Raw genomic sequence first — 21,540 nt, forward strand, 5'->3', positions numbered from 1 at the left:
TCCTTTCGCACATTGAGGTCCTTCATCCATTTTAAGTCAAGCAGAGAAAGAAAACTATCATATGATCTCCCTGATATGAGGAAGTGGTGATGCAACATGGGGGCTTAAGTGGGTAGGAGAAGAATAAATGAAACAAGATGGGATTGGGAGGGAGACAAACCATAAGTGACTCTTAATCTCACAAAACAAACTGAGGGTTGCTGGGGGGAGGGGGTTTGGGAGAAGGGGGTGGGATTATGGACATTGGGGAGGGTATGTGCTTTGGTGAGTGCTGTGAAGTGTGTAAACCTGGTGATTCACAGACCTGTACCCCTGGGGATAAAAATATATGTTTATAAAAAATGAAAAATTAATTTAAAAAAATGCCACAAAAAGGCTAAAAATAAAAAAAAAGATATGAAATAAGAAATTGCACAAGTAATTTGATATTTCCAATCAAGAAAGTTCAAAAAAGGAGGAATATAGGGTGATAGGAGACTTAAGGCAGATTGAGGCCTAGATGAAGACTTGTTAGAGAAAGTGATGTTTTGAATGAACTTCAAAATGAGCAGGATTAAAGTAGAAGAAAGGGAGGACAAAAGTTCACCTTAGCACATGGAAAAAACATTAATGAAGGCCCTGAAGCAGGAAGGAGCATGGGGTATCAGACATATGGAGAGACAATATGTCTGAAGCTTAGAAAGAAAAGGGTGAGAGGTATGAGATGAGTCTAGAGAATCCAGCAGGAACTTTTAGACCATGTCTAAAATTTTGGAGTGTGTTTTAAAGAAAAATGGGAAATCATGCTAGTTTTAGGGAGGGGAGGACAAATTAGATTTGAAATTTTTTAAAAAGATTTTCTTTTTAAGTAATCTCTACATTCAATGTGGGCTTGAACTCACAACCCTTAGACCAAGAGTCACATGCCCTATCAACTGAGCCAGACAGGCACCCCTATATTTGAAATTTTAAAAGTTTTCTACAGTGTAGACAGTGGACTGAAGAAAAGCAAGCATAAATGAGGGGTCCAGCTGGACCTACTGTAGTAGTCTAGGCAAGAGGTATGCAGGCAGTCCAGATTGTGAGGTGGATATGTTTCCAATATAACTTTGAGATAGATGTGGCAAGAGTTGCTGATGAAATTGGTTTAATAGTGAAAGAGAATGATAAATCAAGAATGATTCTGGGCGCCTGGGTGGCTCAGTGGGTTAAGCCGCTGCCTTCGGCTCAGGTCATGATCTCAGAGTCCTGGGATCGAGTCCCGCATCGGGCTCTCTGCTCAGCGGAGAAGCCTGCTTCCCTCTCTCTCTCTGCCTGCCTCTCCATCTACTTGTGATTTCTCTCTGTCAAATAAATAAATAAAATCTTAAAAAAAAAAAGAATGATTCTTAAGGTTTTTTACTTGAGTAACTGATTAGAAGGTGGTACCTCTTCTAAGGGAGAGAATACTGGATGAAGAGGTTTGGGAATGGGGCTGAAATATTCAGGAGTTTGGTACTGGACATTTTCAGAAGAGAAATTGAGTAAGGGCTTGAATATATGGATCTGGAGCTCAAAGGAAAGCCAGTGATAGAGACCATTAAATAACTGGCTTGTAAAAAGATGACACATCAGATCCCACAGTTAAGTAAGCTTTTGAATACAAGGTAAATGTTGAGGGAATCATGGTTTTTCAGCTCAGGAAATCATTAAGTACAAAATTAGAATCACAGTGATTTAATAGGTAAGTCAATTTGTATCCCTCATCTCACCATACTGTGACTTATCCAAATAAAATATTTCAGTTCTCAAAAATAGATATCCTTAGAATAATAGAATATACAGCAATTAAGCTGCTTTGCTTCATGCTATTTTACTGACATTACCAACCCCTATATTCATCTTTAGTTTGTAGATGATCTATCAAAATACATTTGAACAGCTCAATACAGGCTGGCAATTTTACCTTTCCGAGGGTCCTGCTTTCTAGCTTCAGAATGAAAGGGATTTCATATTTGGGGCAAAACATATTGGAAAATTAGCACGACAGAGTAATATTACTTGTTTATTTTGTTTTATATCCCACTAGATGTAAATTTCATGAAGTCAGGGGTTTTTGTCTGTTTTATTCATTGCTGTAATTCCAGCATTTAATTCAGTGCCTTGCACATAGTAGGTATTTAATAAATATTTAAGAAAAATTGAGTGAAATAATAAGTTGTGTCTTCACATTGTATTTGTTAGAAAATTTATGAGTCCATAGAAAGTTAGATATACTCATATTGAAAAAGATATATATATATATATATATGCACACATATACACATATCAATAGAGATACCTTAATTTATCATGTTTTTAACCACCCATTCATAGCTTCTCTCTGTTAGAGATTCTGAAGTTTCCAGTGTTTACTCTGGGAAATCTATTAATTTTCATTTCCATTGGTAGTATTAAGAGTCTCATAGATCTATTTCACTTCTTTTTCTTTTTCTTTTTTTAAAAGATTTTATTTATTTATTTCACAGAGATCACAAGTCAGCAGAGAGGCAGGCAGAGAGAGAGAGATAGGAAAAGCAGGTTCCTTGCTGAGCAGAGATCCAGATTCAGGGCTGGATCCCAGGACCCTGAGATCATGACCTGAGCTGAAGGCAAAGGCTTAACCCACTGAGCCACCCAGGTGCCCCTAAGATTTTATTTGTTTATTTGACAGATCTCAAGTAGGCAGAGAGGCAGGCAGAGAGAGAGAGAGAGAGAGAGATGGGGAAGCAGGCTCTCTGCTGAGCAGAGAGCCTGATGTGGGGTTTGATCCCAGGACCGTGGGCTCAATTCCAGGACCCTGGGATCATGACCTGAGCTGAAGACAGAGGCTTTAACCCACTAAGCCACCCAGGCGGCCCTATTTCACTTCTGATAGTACTCAAAACTTCGTTTTTGTATCAAGGCAAATGGCAGAGTGATTTAATGAACAATAATACATTACACATCTCAGAGGAGTATCTTACACAAAATATTCATCAGGGGACCATCACAAGAGAATTGTTCAATACATCCAGAGAGTACATAAAAGAAATTAAGAAAACATGTAAAATATTGCTAAATATTATGGCAAAACGCAGCAAAACAAAACAAAATCCAACCTAGTGAAATACAATCTTAAAGAATTTTCATGGAACCTTAGCAAAGTAACAAACATGTGTTGAGCATCTTCAATATATAAGACACATGATAGTGTGGGCAGATATCAAGATGAAGACTTAGTCCTTGTATTCATAGTACTTGCCATGTGCAAGTGGAGTCAGAACTAAGTTCAGTTCAGCAAACACTTATTGGCATTCCTACCAAGCAACAGGCTCATATTAGATGCAGGGGATAAAAAGATGAGTAAGGCCCAGACCCTGTCATAGAGAGACTTATAATTTAGGGCATTATATATCTGGGTGTATCCTTTTGTATGTATGGAGGTGTGTGTATTGTATAGGAACCAACATAAATGCAAAAAATTTTACTGCCCTTTGGGAGGCTATAACAGGGTGTTAACACTACATAGGGAAATTCAATACGATATAGGGAGGAGATAAAAGGAGGTGGTAGAACCTGAGCTGAATATTAAGAATATGTTAACTGGAGAATGGGAATATCATTCCATGCTGAAGGAAAAACAGTGTGACTAGAAAACCACAAACAGTTCAGAGGGCAGATGGTGTAAGGGAAGGTCCACTACCAGCACTTTCTCTTTTGAAATTATTTCTCTCTTGAATTATTTTGAAACTCTTGTAAAATACCTAAAATAACCACAATGAGCCCTAAAGCCCCTCATTAATTTTCAAACACAATCACTTCAGTATAAGGCCATTTTATTTTGATCATTTCTGCAGCAGGTTATCAGAAGAATCTTGTATGGACTCCTTGTACACGTATAAAAAACCAGTTTCAGAACCAATACATGCCTATCAAGCAACTACTATGCTTTCATATCTTTTTTCCCCTCCCGTAAAGCGAAGCTGATTTTGTAAAAATATACTGCAGGGTGGCTGCTTGGACTAACTAGAACAAATTCAGATGCAACTTAGGTTTCATTGTGGCGAAGCTAAGGCGAGAGGTTTTTCGTGGGCTTTCGTTGGGGAGACATGGAGACGAAAAAGATATAGTTTGGGGATATAGTTTGAAAAAAATGGTGCGAAAAAATATGCCGGGGGCAGGGGGCGCAAAACGAAAACACACACACACACACACACACACACACACACACGGGGAAACAAGTTTCTAGGCTGGAATGAAAATTTCCTTTGTTCACAGACCAAGCCTTTTTCAATTTCAGTCCTCCATCTATCCCAGCAATTCTTGCTTCATCACTGTCAAGGGGCACCCAGGTTTTCCCATTCATCCTAGCTAGCAAAGCAAATATTTCTATCTCATTACTACCCCAAACCTCCAGCCTAAAAGCGCTACTGCACTTAGGCTGGAAAATAAACTGAACTTTTAACATTTGCGTAAACATTTCAAATAAAATGCTGTAGCCGCCTACCTGGACCGGCCACCCAAGAACTACAACATCCAGGATACACTGTTTTTCCTTCCGCCTTCTACCAGGGCGATGCCTGACTAGATTTCATTTCCACAAGCAATAGTCACATGACACATTTCCTTTCAAGATGGCGGACAATCTCCCTTCAGAGTTTGATGTGATCGTGATAGGGACGGGTATGTGCGGCTCTGGGAATTCCCGAACAAAGTATAGGAAATCTGTCTCGTTCCTACCTTCTCTGTCAGTGTTGACGTTTAGCGAGAAATGCCGGGGATTGAGGATGGGAGGGAGGATGGGAACGAAGTGAGGTAGTGTGGAGTCAGCGCGGGACTTGCAGCTCCAGGGAGGGACTTGGACCCCCGGTACTTAGAGCCATTTGAGTAGGGGTCGATCTGGTAGATGCCGATTGCTGAGGTTGGTTGCTGTGGGTGATTCTGTAATTTCCTTAGAGCGAGGTGGGTTTGTAGTGTGGTGAGAACCCAGGGTCGGGATTTTATCAAAGAGACGTTTTGGGTATGACATGATTCCTTCCTTGTTGATTTCAAGGTGATATTCCCCATCATGTTGTCTCGCCCTTAGGAATTTTTCATATATTTATGTAGTCTTAGGGTGTAGTGCAGCTTGGATACAGCTCGGTCCTCGGGTTTTCCCGAAAGATGCTCAGTTGTTGCTCGTGTATTAATTTACTAGGATAAGGACACGGTTTCTTTTCTATTGTGTTGACAAGCCTAGGCAATTGTATTTTGTTGAGGTAGCCATTTCTGCTTTATGATGCTGGAAGATAGCGTTTTGTTCTGTATCACCCACCTATCTCCTCACGACTAAATGAGCTGAGAAGAAGCTTCTGTGAATTCCCTTCAGGTGTGTGACCTTATCTTCCCCTCGTTTACCCATCATTTATTCTCCATGTTTTGGGTGGAGCCAGAAAAAACCCTGCAATTTCTAGTTGGCAAATTCAGCGTACAGCCCGTGGCAGAAGATATTTGGCAGCAGTTGGTATTTTGTTTTTCTTAATAGTGTAAAGGGTGGATTTTAGATGGTATGAAGTAGGATGTTGAGTGGGGTTTTCTCCTGTTTGCAGAATGTGGTAGGTTGTAGAAGCTCTGGTGGATAAGAACCTGTCGATTGTGTTAATGAATAGAGTTGTCTTCTCAAACAGTAGGGGCAGCCATGTTTCTAGGGTGGGAGTAAAAATAATAGCTACCTGGTTTTGAATGCTTATTATTTTCTAATTGAGGTGCTAAGCACTTTAGAAGCTGTTTGTACAACAACCTCATAGAGTAGGTATTCATTCTCTACACTTTACAAAAGAGGAAAAGGGGGTTTAGAAAGTTTGTCATGTGCCCAAGATAACACAGCTGGTAAGTTTCCAAAGGCCCATTCCATCTCAGAAGGAGAATCTGTGCTTCAGACCTTCAGAGTTAACCCATATTGATAGAAATAATTGAGAACAGTTATTTCTAGACTTTGCTTGGCCTTTAAATAGCTTTTTGAATTGCTTGGGCACTTAATCTCTCTGAGCCTCAGTCGCCTTGTTTTTAAATACAGAAAGGGTAAACTAGATATTCTTTCAGGTATTGTCTAACCAAAAATTCTCTTATTCTAGTTGCATCTGGGTGAGTGGTCTGAGGACAGTAAAGACATGTGTATTCCCATTATGAAAACTGCATGGCTGCAGGTAACTTGGCTGTGGTTGCTGTGAACAGATGTTGAATGAGAGCTGAAAGGAGCCAATTGACTGTTCATTTGTTCTCTCCAGTCTATCCTAAAATCGAGAACAACATCCATTTTTGAATAGCTGTTATACCATACTTGGATTCTATATTATTGCCTTTCTTTTTTGTTACCTAGGAACTTGGGGTGTTTAAAAAATTTTTTTGAACCATTATAAGATTTTTCTTATCTGGATTCAAATTTTAATAGGTAAGAGTGTTAAGTCCTATTATTAAGTGCCATTAATTCTTAAATAGTTGCTTTCTGGTTCAGTTCATAATATGGACTATATTCATTTTGTTAGAGTCTGTTTTGGTAGAGGTAGGAAGATACTGTGAGTGATACAGAAAATTACATTAGGCGGCATCTGGTGTATTTAGAAAAATATTAATTTTAGACCTGTTCCAGTGAGGGTAATATTATTTCTCAAATTATAGGAAGAACTTACTTGAAGTTAATTGTAAGTTATGTTTTTTTATATCACTTAATGGTGAACATACTCTGAGTTTATCATGCATGCTGCAGAACTTTGTTATGAAGTTTTGTTTTTAGGTATGTTAAAAATGGGGAAATTGGATAAATGTCATTTCCCAAATGAGTCTAATAATTCCAGTCATTACTTAATTGGAATTATTGTTAATGTGTTTGGAATATTTTTCTTCGGAAATAGTTTGCTGGAAGTAACCTTACAAATGTTTGCATTAGGGGCACCTGGATGGCTCAGTCCATTAAGCATCTAACTCTTGATCTCAGCTCAGTTCTTGATCTCAGGGTCATTGAGTTCAAGTCCCACGTTGGGCTCCACATGCTCTATATGTTTGCATTACTAAGTACTAGCTTGAGTAAATTTTAGGAAAAGCAGCATTTCTTCATTTCAGTTTTACTGACAAAAGCAGAATTAAACATGTATGTATCACAAACATGAAGAAATAGGCTATGAAATGTAATTTTTCTTTTAGTAGATTTAGCTGTGTAAAGAGACAATGGCTTCAAATAAAAACATCTGTAGATAATATTCAAATCCTTTTGTCCTTGATTAATTAGTTTTTTTTCTTTTACTTTCCATATCACAAGATTTTTCTTAAGGTCATATTTTGAAGAGATTTTGAGAAGATAAAGTTTTGTATGTATTTTCTTAGTTATGTCCATCTCTTTCTGATTACAAAATACAGGAAATATGTGTCAAACACCCAAAGGCAGAGGAATAAAATAAAGTATTTGAGCTGTGAAAATTATAGAAGAAAATGGAATAAGGAAGGGGGGGCATCTGGAGTCTTAAAGGAGAGGACAAAACTGAATGTAAGTGATGTTCTAGAGAGTGGCTTTCAGTTTGGGTACATGGTTGTCATTTTCAAGGCATTTTGCCTTTTAAAAAGACATTGGAATGATAATTTTGTGGGCTGTAGAGAAGTATCATTGGTTTCAGTTAAAAATAGTCCCAGTAACATAATACCTCACTGGAGGTGACATCTGTGTAATCTGCATCTGCATGAGAGCCAACAGTTCAACAGAAGAGCAGGCAAGATGGAAGTTAGGAGAACTGTGATAATATTGGCATGCTTCTTACATAGTAGAATCATTCAGGCCCTCGCTTAGAGCATATTTTTATTTTAGAAATCCGTATGCTCAGAACATATTAGAAACATCCTCAACTTCTGCAAAAGCTGTGTTTGGGGGATGTCACTAGATATAAATGATAGTTCATATCCTAGTGGGAAAGGAAAGAGACAAACACCTAAAGTGCAAGCCTATGTCAAACAGTAAAATGGCCTGGGACCAGTTTGTATAATGACAGACACTCATTTTTCAGAGTATTCAACCCACATTTACTGAGAATCTAGTCCCTGCCTTGTGAACTTTACAGTTTTGCCTGTTTTCAGAGACTGGGATTCCTATAGTCACAGCCTCAGAACTGTTCTTAAGCCAATGAGGACTTACCATTGCATCCTTCTTGCTTTCTGAAGACGACACATAGGGATTCAGTCTGCATCCCTTTCCTTTCTGAAGTATACCACACAATTATACGTTGGGAGTTCTTTCCCTAAGATGGACTGTGGAGTGGGCTAGCTTAAAATTTTTACTGCAGGGGAGAAACACATAGGTCCTTTTTGATTTAAGAGTTTTATTCCTAAAGATTATGGGGAAAGGAATGAGATAACCAAGATAACAAACATGGGAGGAATTACAAAGATTATTGCTCCTAAATTGTAACTACTTACCTAGATAAGTAACTATGTGTTCCACATAGTATGATAGTAGATGAGGCAGCCTGGTGTAATAGGAATCACTTGACCTTTCTACTGGGTGACTTTGGGCAAATTATATCACCTCTTGGGATGCCAGTTTGTTCATCTATAAAGTGGGAGATTTGAATTAGGTGACCTATTTACCAGTTCTAAAGTTTACCATTGTGTAACCTAAGTATGACCCTGGGTCTTTGAAAAGGCTAAATTCTGTATAGTCCTTTTAAGGAGTCAGGTCAGTGTTTAGTATACTTTAGAAATGTGGGTGTCAAAATGGGTCATAAAAATTTTCTTATAAACAGTAAGCTGCTTTTATCAGGAAGGTCACATAGGTAGTATGCTTCCATTCTTTGATGTTGGCTGAGAATTATAATGTCAGCCTTGGCTGGCAACTCAGTGACTGTAATGCTTATGGCGGTGATACAACATCACTTCTCTAAATGTTGGGGGAGTATTGGTGCAGGAGGTTTTGTGAAAACACATTTACCAAATACCCCATATGTGACTTCCCACATATATATCTTACTTACTTTTCTCCCAGGATACATGTATATATTTCTAACATGACAGGGTGCCCATACTTCCTCTGTGTTTCCAAACATACATACACCTATCATCTCTGCAGAGCTGAGTTGTGATTATTTTGGTGTGGTAATTGCAAGATGTCACCATATGTGGGTCATGAAATCAATTCCAGCATTTAAAAAAGAGGTAGAGAAGAATATATCAGAATATATTACATGTAGTAAGGATTAATGTAGTTTAATGAAACAAATATTTTATTTGTGTATAACAGATCACTGCAAAATACATACATGTATATACATACACATATTTTTGGAGGATTATTGGGGCAAAAAGTCTTTAAAGTCTAGAGAATATTAACTGAATAACAGTGAATAGTAATGAAAATAGTATTTCAAAAGTCCTTTAGTTTTACAAATGCTATACCATTCATATATTTTATTTACTTTGACCCATATTTATCTCATTTGAGCAGTGTAGTGATAATGTAGTGATTGACAATATGATTCTGAAATGAGACAGATTGGGTTTGAATCATCTGTGTCTCTTGTGCCACCTTACACATGTCTCTTAATGTCTAAGTTGCAATTTTTCATCTCTACATGAGAATAAACCTCAGAGAGCTGTGTTGAGAATTCAATGAAATATTTCCTGTAAAATGTTTAGTAAGTGCTCAGAAAATTTTTTTTTTTTTTTTTTTTTTTTTTTTTTTTTTTTTTTTTTTTTGCCCCATGATGCCATTCCCAGGTGCTTTTATCATCACTGTTCCTACTTGAATGCATCCCAGGAAGGGCTTTCCATGGAAAGCAACAGAAGGATTCAGATGTCTGAGTCCTTTTCCTCCTCTTCCCATTGGCTGGTTGATAGTAAAGAACTTTGTGTGTCTATTACCACTATTTCTAACAGATTTCTTAATCTTGCGGGTTTACAGGTTTTCTATTTTTCTTTTTTCTCTTTGGTTCATCACCTTGAATTATTTGTTATGTCTAAAGGTTTTGAACAGATTTATCTTATTTGGGGCATAGTATGAAACTCTTCTTTGTCAGTGTAAGAATGCTGAAGGAGCTAAAGAAAGCCCACAGATTTTACATTAAAAAATGCTTTGCAAGCCTTCAGGCATTTATTGATGGAAAAGTATGTCTTTTCTGCTCTCAGAACCTAGGAAAGTAAAGGGAGTCATCTAACTCTGGAGAAGACTTGTTGGGAGAGGCTTATCCTTCCCTTATAAGTTTGAGCCAGTTCCTCAGAGCTGCATCTGTTACTGGAGTTCCCTCTGCAGCATCATTTTCATCTCCCATGGCTCATGTCATTTACTCATTTTCTCTAGTGTTCTCATGATGTTTTGGATAACTCAAGTTACAGCAATTAAAATCAAATATGGATGCTCATCATCACATTCTCATGTTTAACATAAAATCCCAATGCACAAAAATAATTATAGTTCTGTATAATTGACCTGTAACTCATGCTAAATCACCTGCTATTCAGTTTCAATGCAGTGTCTTTTAACCGAAATGTTAGGTTGTGCCTGATATATATATGAATGGTTTTAAAAGTAAAATAGACTAAAAGTCTCCAAAAGTTTGTGTTGACATACATATTAAAAATTATGTATTAGTGTGTTTTGTGTGTGTGTGTGAGTGTGTGTGTGTTTGTGTGTATATAAAATGCTAGAGAGATTGGAAACATTTTGAGGATATTTGTAGCCAAGAAAATAGGTATACTTAGAAAGATTGATTCATTGTATTTTTGCTTTTTTAATAATCTTATTAAAGGGCATTGTAAAAAGAAATGGTAATTTATCACAGGTAGTGATTTTCCAAAGCACGATTATGAAAGCCATCATGTTATCATACTGAGGCTATTTAAAAAGTAGTTTGGAAATAAGAGACCAGGGGCAAAAGAGAGACAGACAGACAGAAAGACAGACCAGGAGTAGCTTGGCCAGTATGGTACTCAGTGTAAGTATTTTATCTCATATTGGATTTTTACCAAAGAGTTTAAATCCTGTTACTTGACTGATTTGGTTTATATCACATATCTTTTTTGTCCAGCCTAGTGTTACACATTGAGTTGTAATGACTATTAATTAATGGAGTTTTAATCATTTTATTTTGCTTTGAAATGTTTTGGTCTTATATATGTGATCCAGATTTTCACATTTATTACATTTATTAATTACTTTTCTAGTATATCTTCTGCTGAAGTGAGCACTAAATTACTCTTCTATATAAGATTAAATGATTATTATGGAAAATTTATACAAGCTATAGAGAAATAGGTTTTACATACAGATAGAAGGCATATTAGGAAGATGTTGAGTTGTGAATTCTTTTTCACATAAATTTTGTTTGAATATAGTTGACACAGTTACATTAGTTTCAGATGCACAACTTGGTGATTTGACAAGTTTATCCATTATGTTCACCACAAGTGTAGCTATCATCTGTCCCATTACATTGCTATTATGAGATCATTGACTGTATTTGTTATGCTCTGCCTTTCATTCCCATGCCTTACTGAGTTGTGAATTCTAATACAGCTTTTTTCCCTGTGAACTGTGTTACTTTGTCATGAGCTATCTAAGCCAAATAGATGACAGATAATTAGGTTAGTTCCTACAACACACTGTTAAACAAATATCTGAGAAATATTTACTGTATATGAGTACTGTTCTAAGCTCTTAATATGCATTATCTTATCTGATTCTCTCAACAACCCTGTCTGTGGAAGATATAATTATCTCCATTTTACAAATATAAAACCTAAGGCTTAGTTAAATTTGACCTAGGTCAAGCTATTAAGACTAGAGCTGTTCTAGCTAAAATTGAGTTACTAGAATGAGGTTGTGGGATTCTTCCAAGTCAAAAATGCCTTATACTATCAGTGTTATATTAATGTGTCCTAGCTTTGTGGTTGGCAGTCAGTTCATTTTTGGAGTTACCTTTGTTGACATTAAAATCCAGATGCCAACAAAATCTTATAGTTTTAACTCATCATTTACAACATCATGACATCTGTGTTAGCTTGCAAACCTTTTGATGAAGGTGAACTGCGTGACATGGTTGTGTTTATTCCTTAAAACTGAAAATAAAAATCACAGCCACTAAAGTAATGGTAAAAAATGGGGTCAGGGAATACAGTAATATTTCAGGAGATAATCTGTTTTCCCCAGGAATTAATTATTCATTGATTTCAAGATAATTCAAGGTACATAGCTTCCCACTGAAATAAAATCATTGTTAAAAATAACATATAGGCGGGCACCTGGGTGGCTCAGTGGGTTAAGCCGCTGCCTTCAGCTCAGGTCACGATCTCAGAGTCCTGGGATCAAGTCCCGCATTGGGCTCTCTGCTAAGCAGGGAGCCTGTACTTCCCTCTCTTTCTCTCTCTGCCTGCCTCTCTGTCTACTTGTGATCTCTGTCTGTCAAATAAACAAATAAAATATTAAAAAAAAATAACATATAGGCTGCTTGTGCATGCTGGAGTTTACCATTTTAGGGTTTTTTGTTTGTTTGTTTTTGTTTTATTCACTTGCAAATTAAATTTTCAAGATTAAGTGTTGGACTCGTCCTGTTTATGAAGTTTGTCTTTTCTTGGTTGACTACTCTTTTGGTCCCTACAATTTTCAGTATTTGTCAGCACTTACAATAGATGCATCTGAATTGATGGAATGAATATGGTAATATTGTTTTCCTCCAAGGGCTGTGTTACTAAAGTAATACTTTTATGTATGTACTTCCAGATGTTTTCTCACTGTGTGTATAGATATGTCTACTTTTCTGTGCTTATAAAAATGTATCATAGATGCTGTTTTTAAACCTGCTATATTTCACCTCACAGTATGTCATGAACATCATTCCATGTCAACCAAATATTCTTTCCAGTGTCATTCTTAAAAAGTTTTTATTTGGAGATAATTGTAGACTCACATGCAGTTGTAAGAAATAATATGGGAAGGTCCTCTATACACTTCACCCAGTTTCCCCATTGGCAAGTAACATCTTAGATAACTCTAACATAACCAGGAAATTGACCTTACCTATTTACCTTATTTAGATTTTACCAGTTTTACATATACTTGTGTTACTTTTGTTAACCGCCTTTGGAGATGAGCATAGATAGATTTCCCGTCCAAGATTAAGTAAATACTAACTCTTAGTTTATTTTTTAGTAGTTTATTTTTTACATTTAAATTTTAATTCACTTGAAATTTACTTTGTTGTAACATATGAGGGTTTTTTTTCCATCTAAATCACCAGCCAGTTATTCTAATACAATTGATCTAATAGTCTGTTCTTCATTGAGTTGAAATTAATTTTTTTTATTATATGATCATTTTTTGGACTTTTTGACAATAAGTGTCTCTTTCAGGGTAGTCTCTTTCAAAGTAGGAACTACAAATTAAGAATAGACTGGATCATCTGATCTATAGAGAAATCACTTCTTTGAAATCTCAAAAAACAAAAGGTAGTATTTGAGTATATTAAAAATCATAGCATCTACTCTGAAAAGTAGAAAACCAAAAGAAAAAAAATAGCAGTGAGAGTATTTGCAACTCATAACAGGACTAATTACAGAAAATGAGTACCTCCCAATTTATGTGAAAAATATCAAGATCTCTTTAGACTAATGGGCCCAGAATGTAAAGAGAAGATAGAAATAGTCAACAAGCTGCTGGGAAATATTTTTTCTTAATATGTTGAATGTAAAATAACCTAATTAAAAACATTAAAAGAGTAATAACTAATTTGTTGATGAAGTTGTTTTCAGTTAATGTGACAGTATTATAAATTGAGATAACACTTGAGCAAAGTAATTTGACAGTTTGTACTAAGATTTATAAATGTGTTTATTCTTAGACTCAGTAACTCCAGATCTGAGAAAATCATTCAGTATAGTTAGAAGCTGTAAGAGTGACATCTATTTTAAAGCTGCTTATCATAGTGAAATTTGAAAATAAGGTAAATAGAAAAGTGTCTGAAAGCTCACAGGAGGCCAGTTAACTGGCGGAATAGGCAGTCTTACAGTGTGGCCCAGGATCTGGTCCACAGCTTTCATTTATATTATAAAACAACATGCACGGGGCACCTGGGTGGCTCAGTGGGTTAAGCCTCTGCCTTCAGCTCAGTACATGATCTCAGGGTCCTGGGATCAAACCCGCATTGGGCTCTGTGCTCAGCAGGGAGCCTGCTTCCTTCTCTCTCTGCCTGCTGCTCTGCCTACTTGTGATCTCTCCCGCTCTGTCAAATAAATAAATAAAATCTTAAAAAAATAACATATGTACAAATGAAATATGTACGTGTGTGCATGCATATTTATTACAGAGAACAATAATAAAGTGAATGACATGTATGTATGATCCAGTTAAAGAAAAAGAGCATTACTGGAACTTTAGAAGCTCTTTACGTGGGTCACTATCATCTGTGTTCCGTTCCTTTCCCATAGATGTAATGATTATGGTAAATTGTATTGTTCCTTGTATTTTTAAAGTTGTCTTTATTATGTGTGTATGCATCTCTGAAAAATGTATTGTTTTGCCTGTTTTTGGCTGTTGTCTAACTTTTGGAGTACTATAGTATGTATGCTTTCTGTAACTTGCTTTTGTTGACCAGTGTTATGTTTGTGAGATTCATCTGTACAGATGCATACAGATTTATTCCCCCTTCCCTACACACTCACATGTACACACACATGCTGTCATTGTGTTGTATACTAGATTTGCAAATCTTCAGCTTCAGTAGGTTATGCCTATTTACCAAGGTAATTGTATTTATTTGCCCTTTGGTTTACAGCTTTTCAAGCCTCTCTCCTACCCCGGGAAATTTTGTAATGTCATAAGTACATTCGTGACAAAATAAGGTCATTTGTACATACCATTTTGCAACTTTTTCAGTCACTAATAGTCACCTTTCTATCCATTCCAGTTCATTTTTTATCTCCAGTACAGAGACCATATTTAACTTTATACAAACACCCATCCCAAAATACTCTTTATAGCTGAAATGTGCAAATTTGGGTCCAATTCAGTATTATGCACTGCTGGTTCTTAATGCCCTGTAAGTCTGTTTTATCCTGGCATAGTTCCTTTTGTTTGTTTGTTTGTTTGTTTTTAATGATGACTGAAATGTTGAGACTAGGCCAGTGATCCTACAGAATGTTCTGCCTTTTGAATTTGACTGCTTTCTTCCTGTGTATCAGTTACTTTACTACTATGTCTATGTTTTGTGTTTTTTCTTTTTTTTATAAACTGAGAGTTATATCTATTTTTTAAAAAGATTTTATATATTTATTTGACAGAGACACAGCGAGAGAGGGAACACAAGCTGAGGGAGTGGGAGAGGGAGAAGCAGGCTACCTGCTGAGCAGGGAGCCTTATGTGAGGTTTGATCCTAGGACCCTGGAATCATGACCTGAGCTGAAGGCAGATGCTTAATGACTGAGCCACCCAGGCACCCCCTGAGAATTATATCTAAAGGCTTAATGGATTCAAAGTTAAAATTTATGGCTATAATTTATCTTTAGTGATTGGGTGCTATGTTGGACTATGCCAGAACACACATCATATCTGGTTGATCCACCATGAATATTGCTGAGATTAACCCTGGATTAGAGTGATGACAATCTGATGTTTCCATTGTATGGATATATTTCCCCTGTGCATTGAAGATAATCTGTGTATTGCTAATTTGGCACTGTACAAGTATTCAATTTGATACCAACTATTCACATAATTGTTTTGGCATCAGTATGTAATTCTTGTAGAAATAAGTATTCTCATTAGGACTTGCAAAAAATGTTTTTTTCTTTGATTCTTAGTTCTTTGATTCCTTCCACACTTAGTAGCTGCCACTAAATTCCAATTTTTGAATTCACAAAAAGGAATATACCTTTCTAGCATTATTGGTGTCTACCAGTTAAATACTAGTTTCTGAGAATCAAGTAATTCAGAAAATGGAATTAATTGTTAGGTTGCTTGGTGGGGCTGGACAAAGAGATTTAGATGTCATGAAAGAGTATAGTAGTTAAAAGCACAGACTTGAGCCAGAGTGGCTAAGTTCCAATATTAAGTCACCATTTACTGGGTATATGACTTTTGACAAATTACTTAACCCCTCTGTGTTTCAGTTTCTGCCTTCTGTATATATGTGGATAAAGACTGGAAAGTAAGGGAAAAATGAAAAAAATTGTTAAGGGCCAGGTTATGTATGATTCTAATATTTTCTTTAGCATTATACCATATTTACTGTATAAGAGAAAATGAAAAAGAAAAGTAGCTGTCTTGCTGCATTTTAGGCATTTTTATTACTATTATTTTTTCAACTAAAAACATTTTTAAGTTTTATTTTTTTAGATTTATTTAAGAGGGAGAGAGTGAGGGCGTGAGGGGAAACGGAGGTGGGGGGAAAGACAGTGTGATCTCCTCTCTGATAACCATCTCTTTGTTCTATACAGTTGAGAGTTTGTCTGTTGGTTTGTATCTCTTTTATTTTCTCTTTGCTCATTTGTTTTGTTTCTTAAATTCTGCAAATGAGTGAAAGCATATGGTATTTCTTTCTTTGACTTTTCTCTCTTGTATTATACTTTCTTGCTTCATCTACATCTTTGCAAATGGCGATATTTCATTCTTATTTATGGCTGAGTAGTATTCCATTTATGTGTGTGTGTGTGTGTGTACACATGTACATGTATATATACGACCTCTTTATCCATTCATCAGTTGAGGGACACTTGGCTCTTGTAAATAATGTGCAGTAAACATAAGGATGCATGTATGTATCCCTTTGAATTGGTGGGGTTTTTTTTTGTTGTTGTTGTTTTGTTTGTTTGTTTGTTTTTGGTAAATACCCAGTAGAGCAATTGCTGGATCACAGGGTATTTGTATTTTTAACTTTCTGAGGAATCTCCATACTGTTTTGCCAAGTGACTGCTCCAGTTTGCATTCCTACCAGTGGTGCAAGAGGGTTCCCCTTTCTCCAGACTTCACCAACACCTGTTCTTTCTTGTCTTGTTGATTTTAGCCATTCTGACCCGTGTGAGGTAATACCCCATTGTACTTTTGATTTGCATTTCCTTGATAACAAGTGATGCTAAGCATCTTTTCCTGTGTCTGTTGGTTATCTGTATATCTTTGAAGAAATGCCTGTTTATGTTTTCTGCCCATTTTCTAATTAGATTATTTTTTTAGGTGTTGAGTTTTATAAGTTCTTTATATATTTTGCATACTAACCCTTTATTGGATATGCCATTTGCAGATATCTTCTCCCATTCCATAGGTTGCCTTTTAGTTTTGTTGATTGTTTTCTTTGCTGTGCAGAAGCTTTTTATTTTGATGTACTCTTAATAGTGTATTTTTTCTCTTGTTTCCCTTGGCTCAGGAGTCCTGTTAGAAAAAACTTGCTACAGCCTGGATCAAAGAAGTTACTGCCCATGTTCTCCTCTAGACTTTTCATGGTTTCAGGGCTCACATTTAGGTCTTTCATCCATTTTGAATTTACTTGTATGTGTGGTAAAAAAGTGGTCCAGTTTCATTCTTTGGAATGTTGCTGTCCAAGTTAACCAACACTGTTGGTTGAAGAGACTGTCTTTTTCCCATTGGGTATTCTTTTCTGCTCTGTCAAATATTAGTTGACCACATAGTTAAGGTTCATTTCTGGGTTCTCTATTCTATTCCGTTGATCTGTGTGTCTGTTTTTGTTCTAGTACCATACTGTCTGACTACCATAGCTTTGTAATAGAACTTTAAGTCTAGAATTGTGATGCCTCCAGCATTGCTTTTTTTTTCCAAGGTTGCCTTGGCTATTTGGGGTCTTTTGTGTTTTCATACAAGTTTCAGGATTGTTCTAGCTCTGAAAAATGCTGCTGGTATTTTGAAGGGATGGCATTAAATGCGTAGCTTGCGTTGGATACTATAGATATTTTAACAATATTTGTTCTTCCATTCCAGGTGCATGGAATGTCTTTTCATTTCTTTGTGTTGTCTTGAATTACTTTCATCAATGTCTTACAGTTTTCAGAGTACAGGTCTTCACCTCTTTGGTTAAATTTATTTCTAGGGATCTTTTTGATTTCGGTGCAGTTGTAAATGGAATTGTTTTCTTAATTTCTCTTTCTTCAGTATTGGTGTTAATAAATGTAGCAGATTTCTGTATATAGATTTTATACCCTGTGACTTTACTGAATTTGTTTACCAGTTCTGGCAGAGTTTTGGTGGAGTCTTTAGGGTTATATATATATATATATATAGTGTCATGTCATCTGCAAATGGTGAGAGTTTTACTTTTTTCTTACTCATTTAGATGCGTTTTACTTCTTTTTGTTGTCCAAGTGCTGTGGCTAAGGACTTCCAGTTCAAGTGATGAGGGTAGACATCCTTATCTTCTTCCTGATCTCAGGGGAAAAGCTCACAGTTTTTCTCCATTAAGGCTGATGTTAGCTGGGAGTTTTTCCTATATGATCTTTATTAATTTGAGGTATGTTGCTTCTAGACTTACTTTGTTGAGGGTTTGTATCATGAATGGTTTTTGTACTTCGTTAAGTGCTTTTTCTGCATCTATGGAAATAATCATATGGTTTTTATTCTTTCTCTTATTGATGTGATCTATCAGGTTGATTGATTTGTGGATATTGAACCACACTGGTACCCCAGGAATAAGTCTCACTTTATCTTTGATTAATGATTTTTTAAATATATTGTTGAATTCAGATTAGTAATATTTGTTGATGATTTCACATCTGTGTTTATCAGAGATATCGGTCTGTATTTTTGTTGTTATCTTTATTTGGTTTTGGTATCAGGGTAATGTTGGCCTCATAGAATGAATTTGGGAGTGTTTCTTCATTTACTGTTTTTTTGGAATAGTTTAAGAAGAATAGGTATTAACTCTTCTTTAATTGTTCAGTAGAATTTGCCTTTGAAGTCATCTGTTCTTAGACTTTTATTTGTTAGCTTTTTTTTATTATTACCTCAGTTTCTTTGCTGGTGATTCATTTGTTAAAATTTTGTTTTTTCCTGTTTTAGTTTTGGTAGTTTATGTTTCTTGGTATGTAGTTTTTCACAATACACTCTTAGAACTGTTAGTATCTTTGTGGTGCTGGTTGTTATTTCTCCTTTCTCATTTGTGATTTTGAGTCCTTTCTCTTTTTCTTGATAAGTCTGGCTAGAGGTTTACCAATTTTATTGATTTTTTTTCAAAGACCAGTTCCTGGTTTCCTTGATCTGTTCTATTTTTTTTTTAATTTCTGTGTCATTTATTACTACTCTAATCTTTATTATTTCCCTATTTCTGCTGGTTTTAGGTTTTGTTTGTTCTTTTTCTAGCTCTTTTAGGTATAAGGTTAGGTTTATTTGAGAGTTTTCTAGCTTTTTGAGGTAGGCTTTTATTGCTATAAACTTTCCTCGTAGAACAAATTTTGCAGCATCTGAAATGTTTTGGACTATTGCATTTTCATTTTCATTTGTTTCCCTATACTTTTTTTTCTTTTTTGATTTTCTGATTGATTCATTCATTGTTTAGTAGCATGCTGTTTAACATCCATGTATTTGTGGTCTTTCCAGATTTTTTCTAGTGGTTGTCTCTTAGTTTCATAGTGTGATCAGAAAAATACTTGGTATGACTTTGATCTTGAATTTGTTGAGGCTTATTTTATGGGCTAATTGTGTGATCTTTTCTGGAGAATGTTCCATGTGCACTTGAAATGAATGTGAATTCTGTTTTTGGATGGAATATTCTAGGTATATCTGTTACATCTGTCTGAGCCAGAGGGAAATGGCATCTGCCAGGTCCCTTTGTTTCTGGAGGGTTCGTTCTGTGAACGCTGCCTCTACAGGACATGGCTTGAAATGAGTAAATAACCTCCCCACTCTCTGTGCCCCAGGTGCTCTCAGATCCCTCTTTCCAGGCTGTTTGTCCACAGGCCCTTTGCCCTGCCTTCTCTTCAGGAGCAGCCCTAATGAAATACTTAATGCAATAAAATCGTAATTTTCATTAGATAAAAAATTATCCTTCAACTGTTTTAATAAACTCAATGCAATCACTGGGGCTTTTTAATAAGCAGGATAAAATAATTGTTAATTGTCTTAAATAGTATGTTGTCAGTTTCCTCTTAAATACATAATGAGACTACATTTAAAAGTTAATCTGAAGTGTTTTTGCTTTATGGAATGTTGTATGGTTTGAAAGAAGATTCAGAAACCCTTTCGAATTTAGTTTATAAGGCTCATAGCTTGTTTTCTCTACTTTTTAAAAAAGTGGATTTAATGATAAGATTTTAAAGAAGGAAAGAAGGTTATTTCATGATTATAGCATTCTTGGAATGAGTACACAGTCTCTTTCTCTATTTTAGTCTCATAGCTTTATAGGTAATATAATAAGTTTCACTTCTGTGGCACAGAAATAAAATATGTGCTGAACAGAGAAACTTTTTTCATCGCAAGTTTAAATATTATTATGTCTGAAGGGAGCTCACGTGGGATATTCTTTGGTGTGAAAAGATCATTTTAGTCACTTAAGCAGATAAAACAGAAATATTAGTGTAATGAATAGTAAGTAAAACTTGATTGTAGTGGAATCTTTCTATTTCATTTCCTGGCATGGAATAAGTCTTCAGCAAATATTTACATTACTTAATGAAATTTTCATTAAGAGAACTCGAGTTGGTACATTTTTCTCTATGTAGGTAAAATAAAATAAAATAAAATAAATAAATAAAACCGAATCTCTCCTTTCCAAGAGATTATTTATTTGGTAAAGTCCCCAGCTTTCATTGGCTATCCAAAATTTAGTATTAAATTTTACTTTAAAAATTTTTATTATGGAAAATTTCAAACATAAAAAAGTAGACTAAAATAACCCCTTTGTACCAGTCTCCCAGTTTAACACTTACCAATTTATGGACCATCTTGTGTTCTCTATACCTCCATCTTCTCATTATACTATCCAGCCCCAAATTATTTCTAAGTAAATTCAAGATATCATATTCTATGTGTAAATATTGCAAGATGTATGTAAAAATAAGGCTTCTCTTTTTAAAGCATAACTCCAGTACTTTATGCTCTTGTTTGCATCTTGAGTTTTTCCTAAGGCATTATTCTATTGTGTTTCCTTGCTCTAGTGCTCTTTCTAGCTTAATTTTTATTTCTGAAATGATCTTTTTCTTTAATTTCCTCTTGAGTCAGTTCACTCTTTTCAAATGTTACCATTCTCTAATCACACTTCTGAGTTTTTCTAATTTTGATTTATGTTGTTCTTTCAGAGCTTCTATCATTTTCTCATTTTCATAAATACATGTATATATATATGTTTCTATCACCATAGTTAGGTTATAGATTTTATCCAATTTGTGAGCATGTTTTTCTGTCATGTTTTTATTTCATTGTCTCTTGAGATATTATTTCATTCCTTATTGTGTGTCTTTTTTAAACTGTACATTGAATAGGATTCAACCAAGATCCTTCTGTGTTGCTCTTGCTCTTTAAAACAACAACAACAACAAGACAGAGAGAGAGAGCATGAGCGAGGAGAAGGTCAGAGGGAGAAGCAGACTCCCCGTGGAGCTGGGAGCCCAATGCAG

At 35.7% G+C, this 21,540-nt stretch overlaps 1 protein-coding gene across 3 annotated transcripts in view; it reads left to right on the forward strand.

The window, feature by feature from the left end:
* Positions 1-4,597: 4,597 nt before the first annotated feature.
* CHM (CHM Rab escort protein) overlaps positions 4,598-21,540 on the forward strand; it is a 227,111-nt gene continuing 210,168 nt past the window's right edge. The window contains exons 1-2 of one of the 3 annotated variants that reach the window (XM_059384577.1): positions 4,617-4,662; positions 6,093-6,164. In XM_059384577.1, the coding sequence (XP_059240560.1) occupies positions 6,155-6,164 (10 nt within the window). In that variant the 5' untranslated portion in view covers positions 4,617-4,662; positions 6,093-6,154. Of the gene's footprint in view, positions 4,663-6,092; positions 6,165-21,540 lie in introns of all 3 variants that reach the window. The other 2 variants (XM_059384576.1, XM_059384578.1) reach the window with 2 other exon arrangements.

This window comes from Mustela nigripes, chromosome X, assembly GCF_022355385.1.
Source record: "Mustela nigripes isolate SB6536 chromosome X, MUSNIG.SB6536, whole genome shotgun sequence".
In the NCBI taxonomy this organism is placed as follows: domain Eukaryota; kingdom Metazoa; phylum Chordata; class Mammalia; order Carnivora; family Mustelidae; genus Mustela; species Mustela nigripes.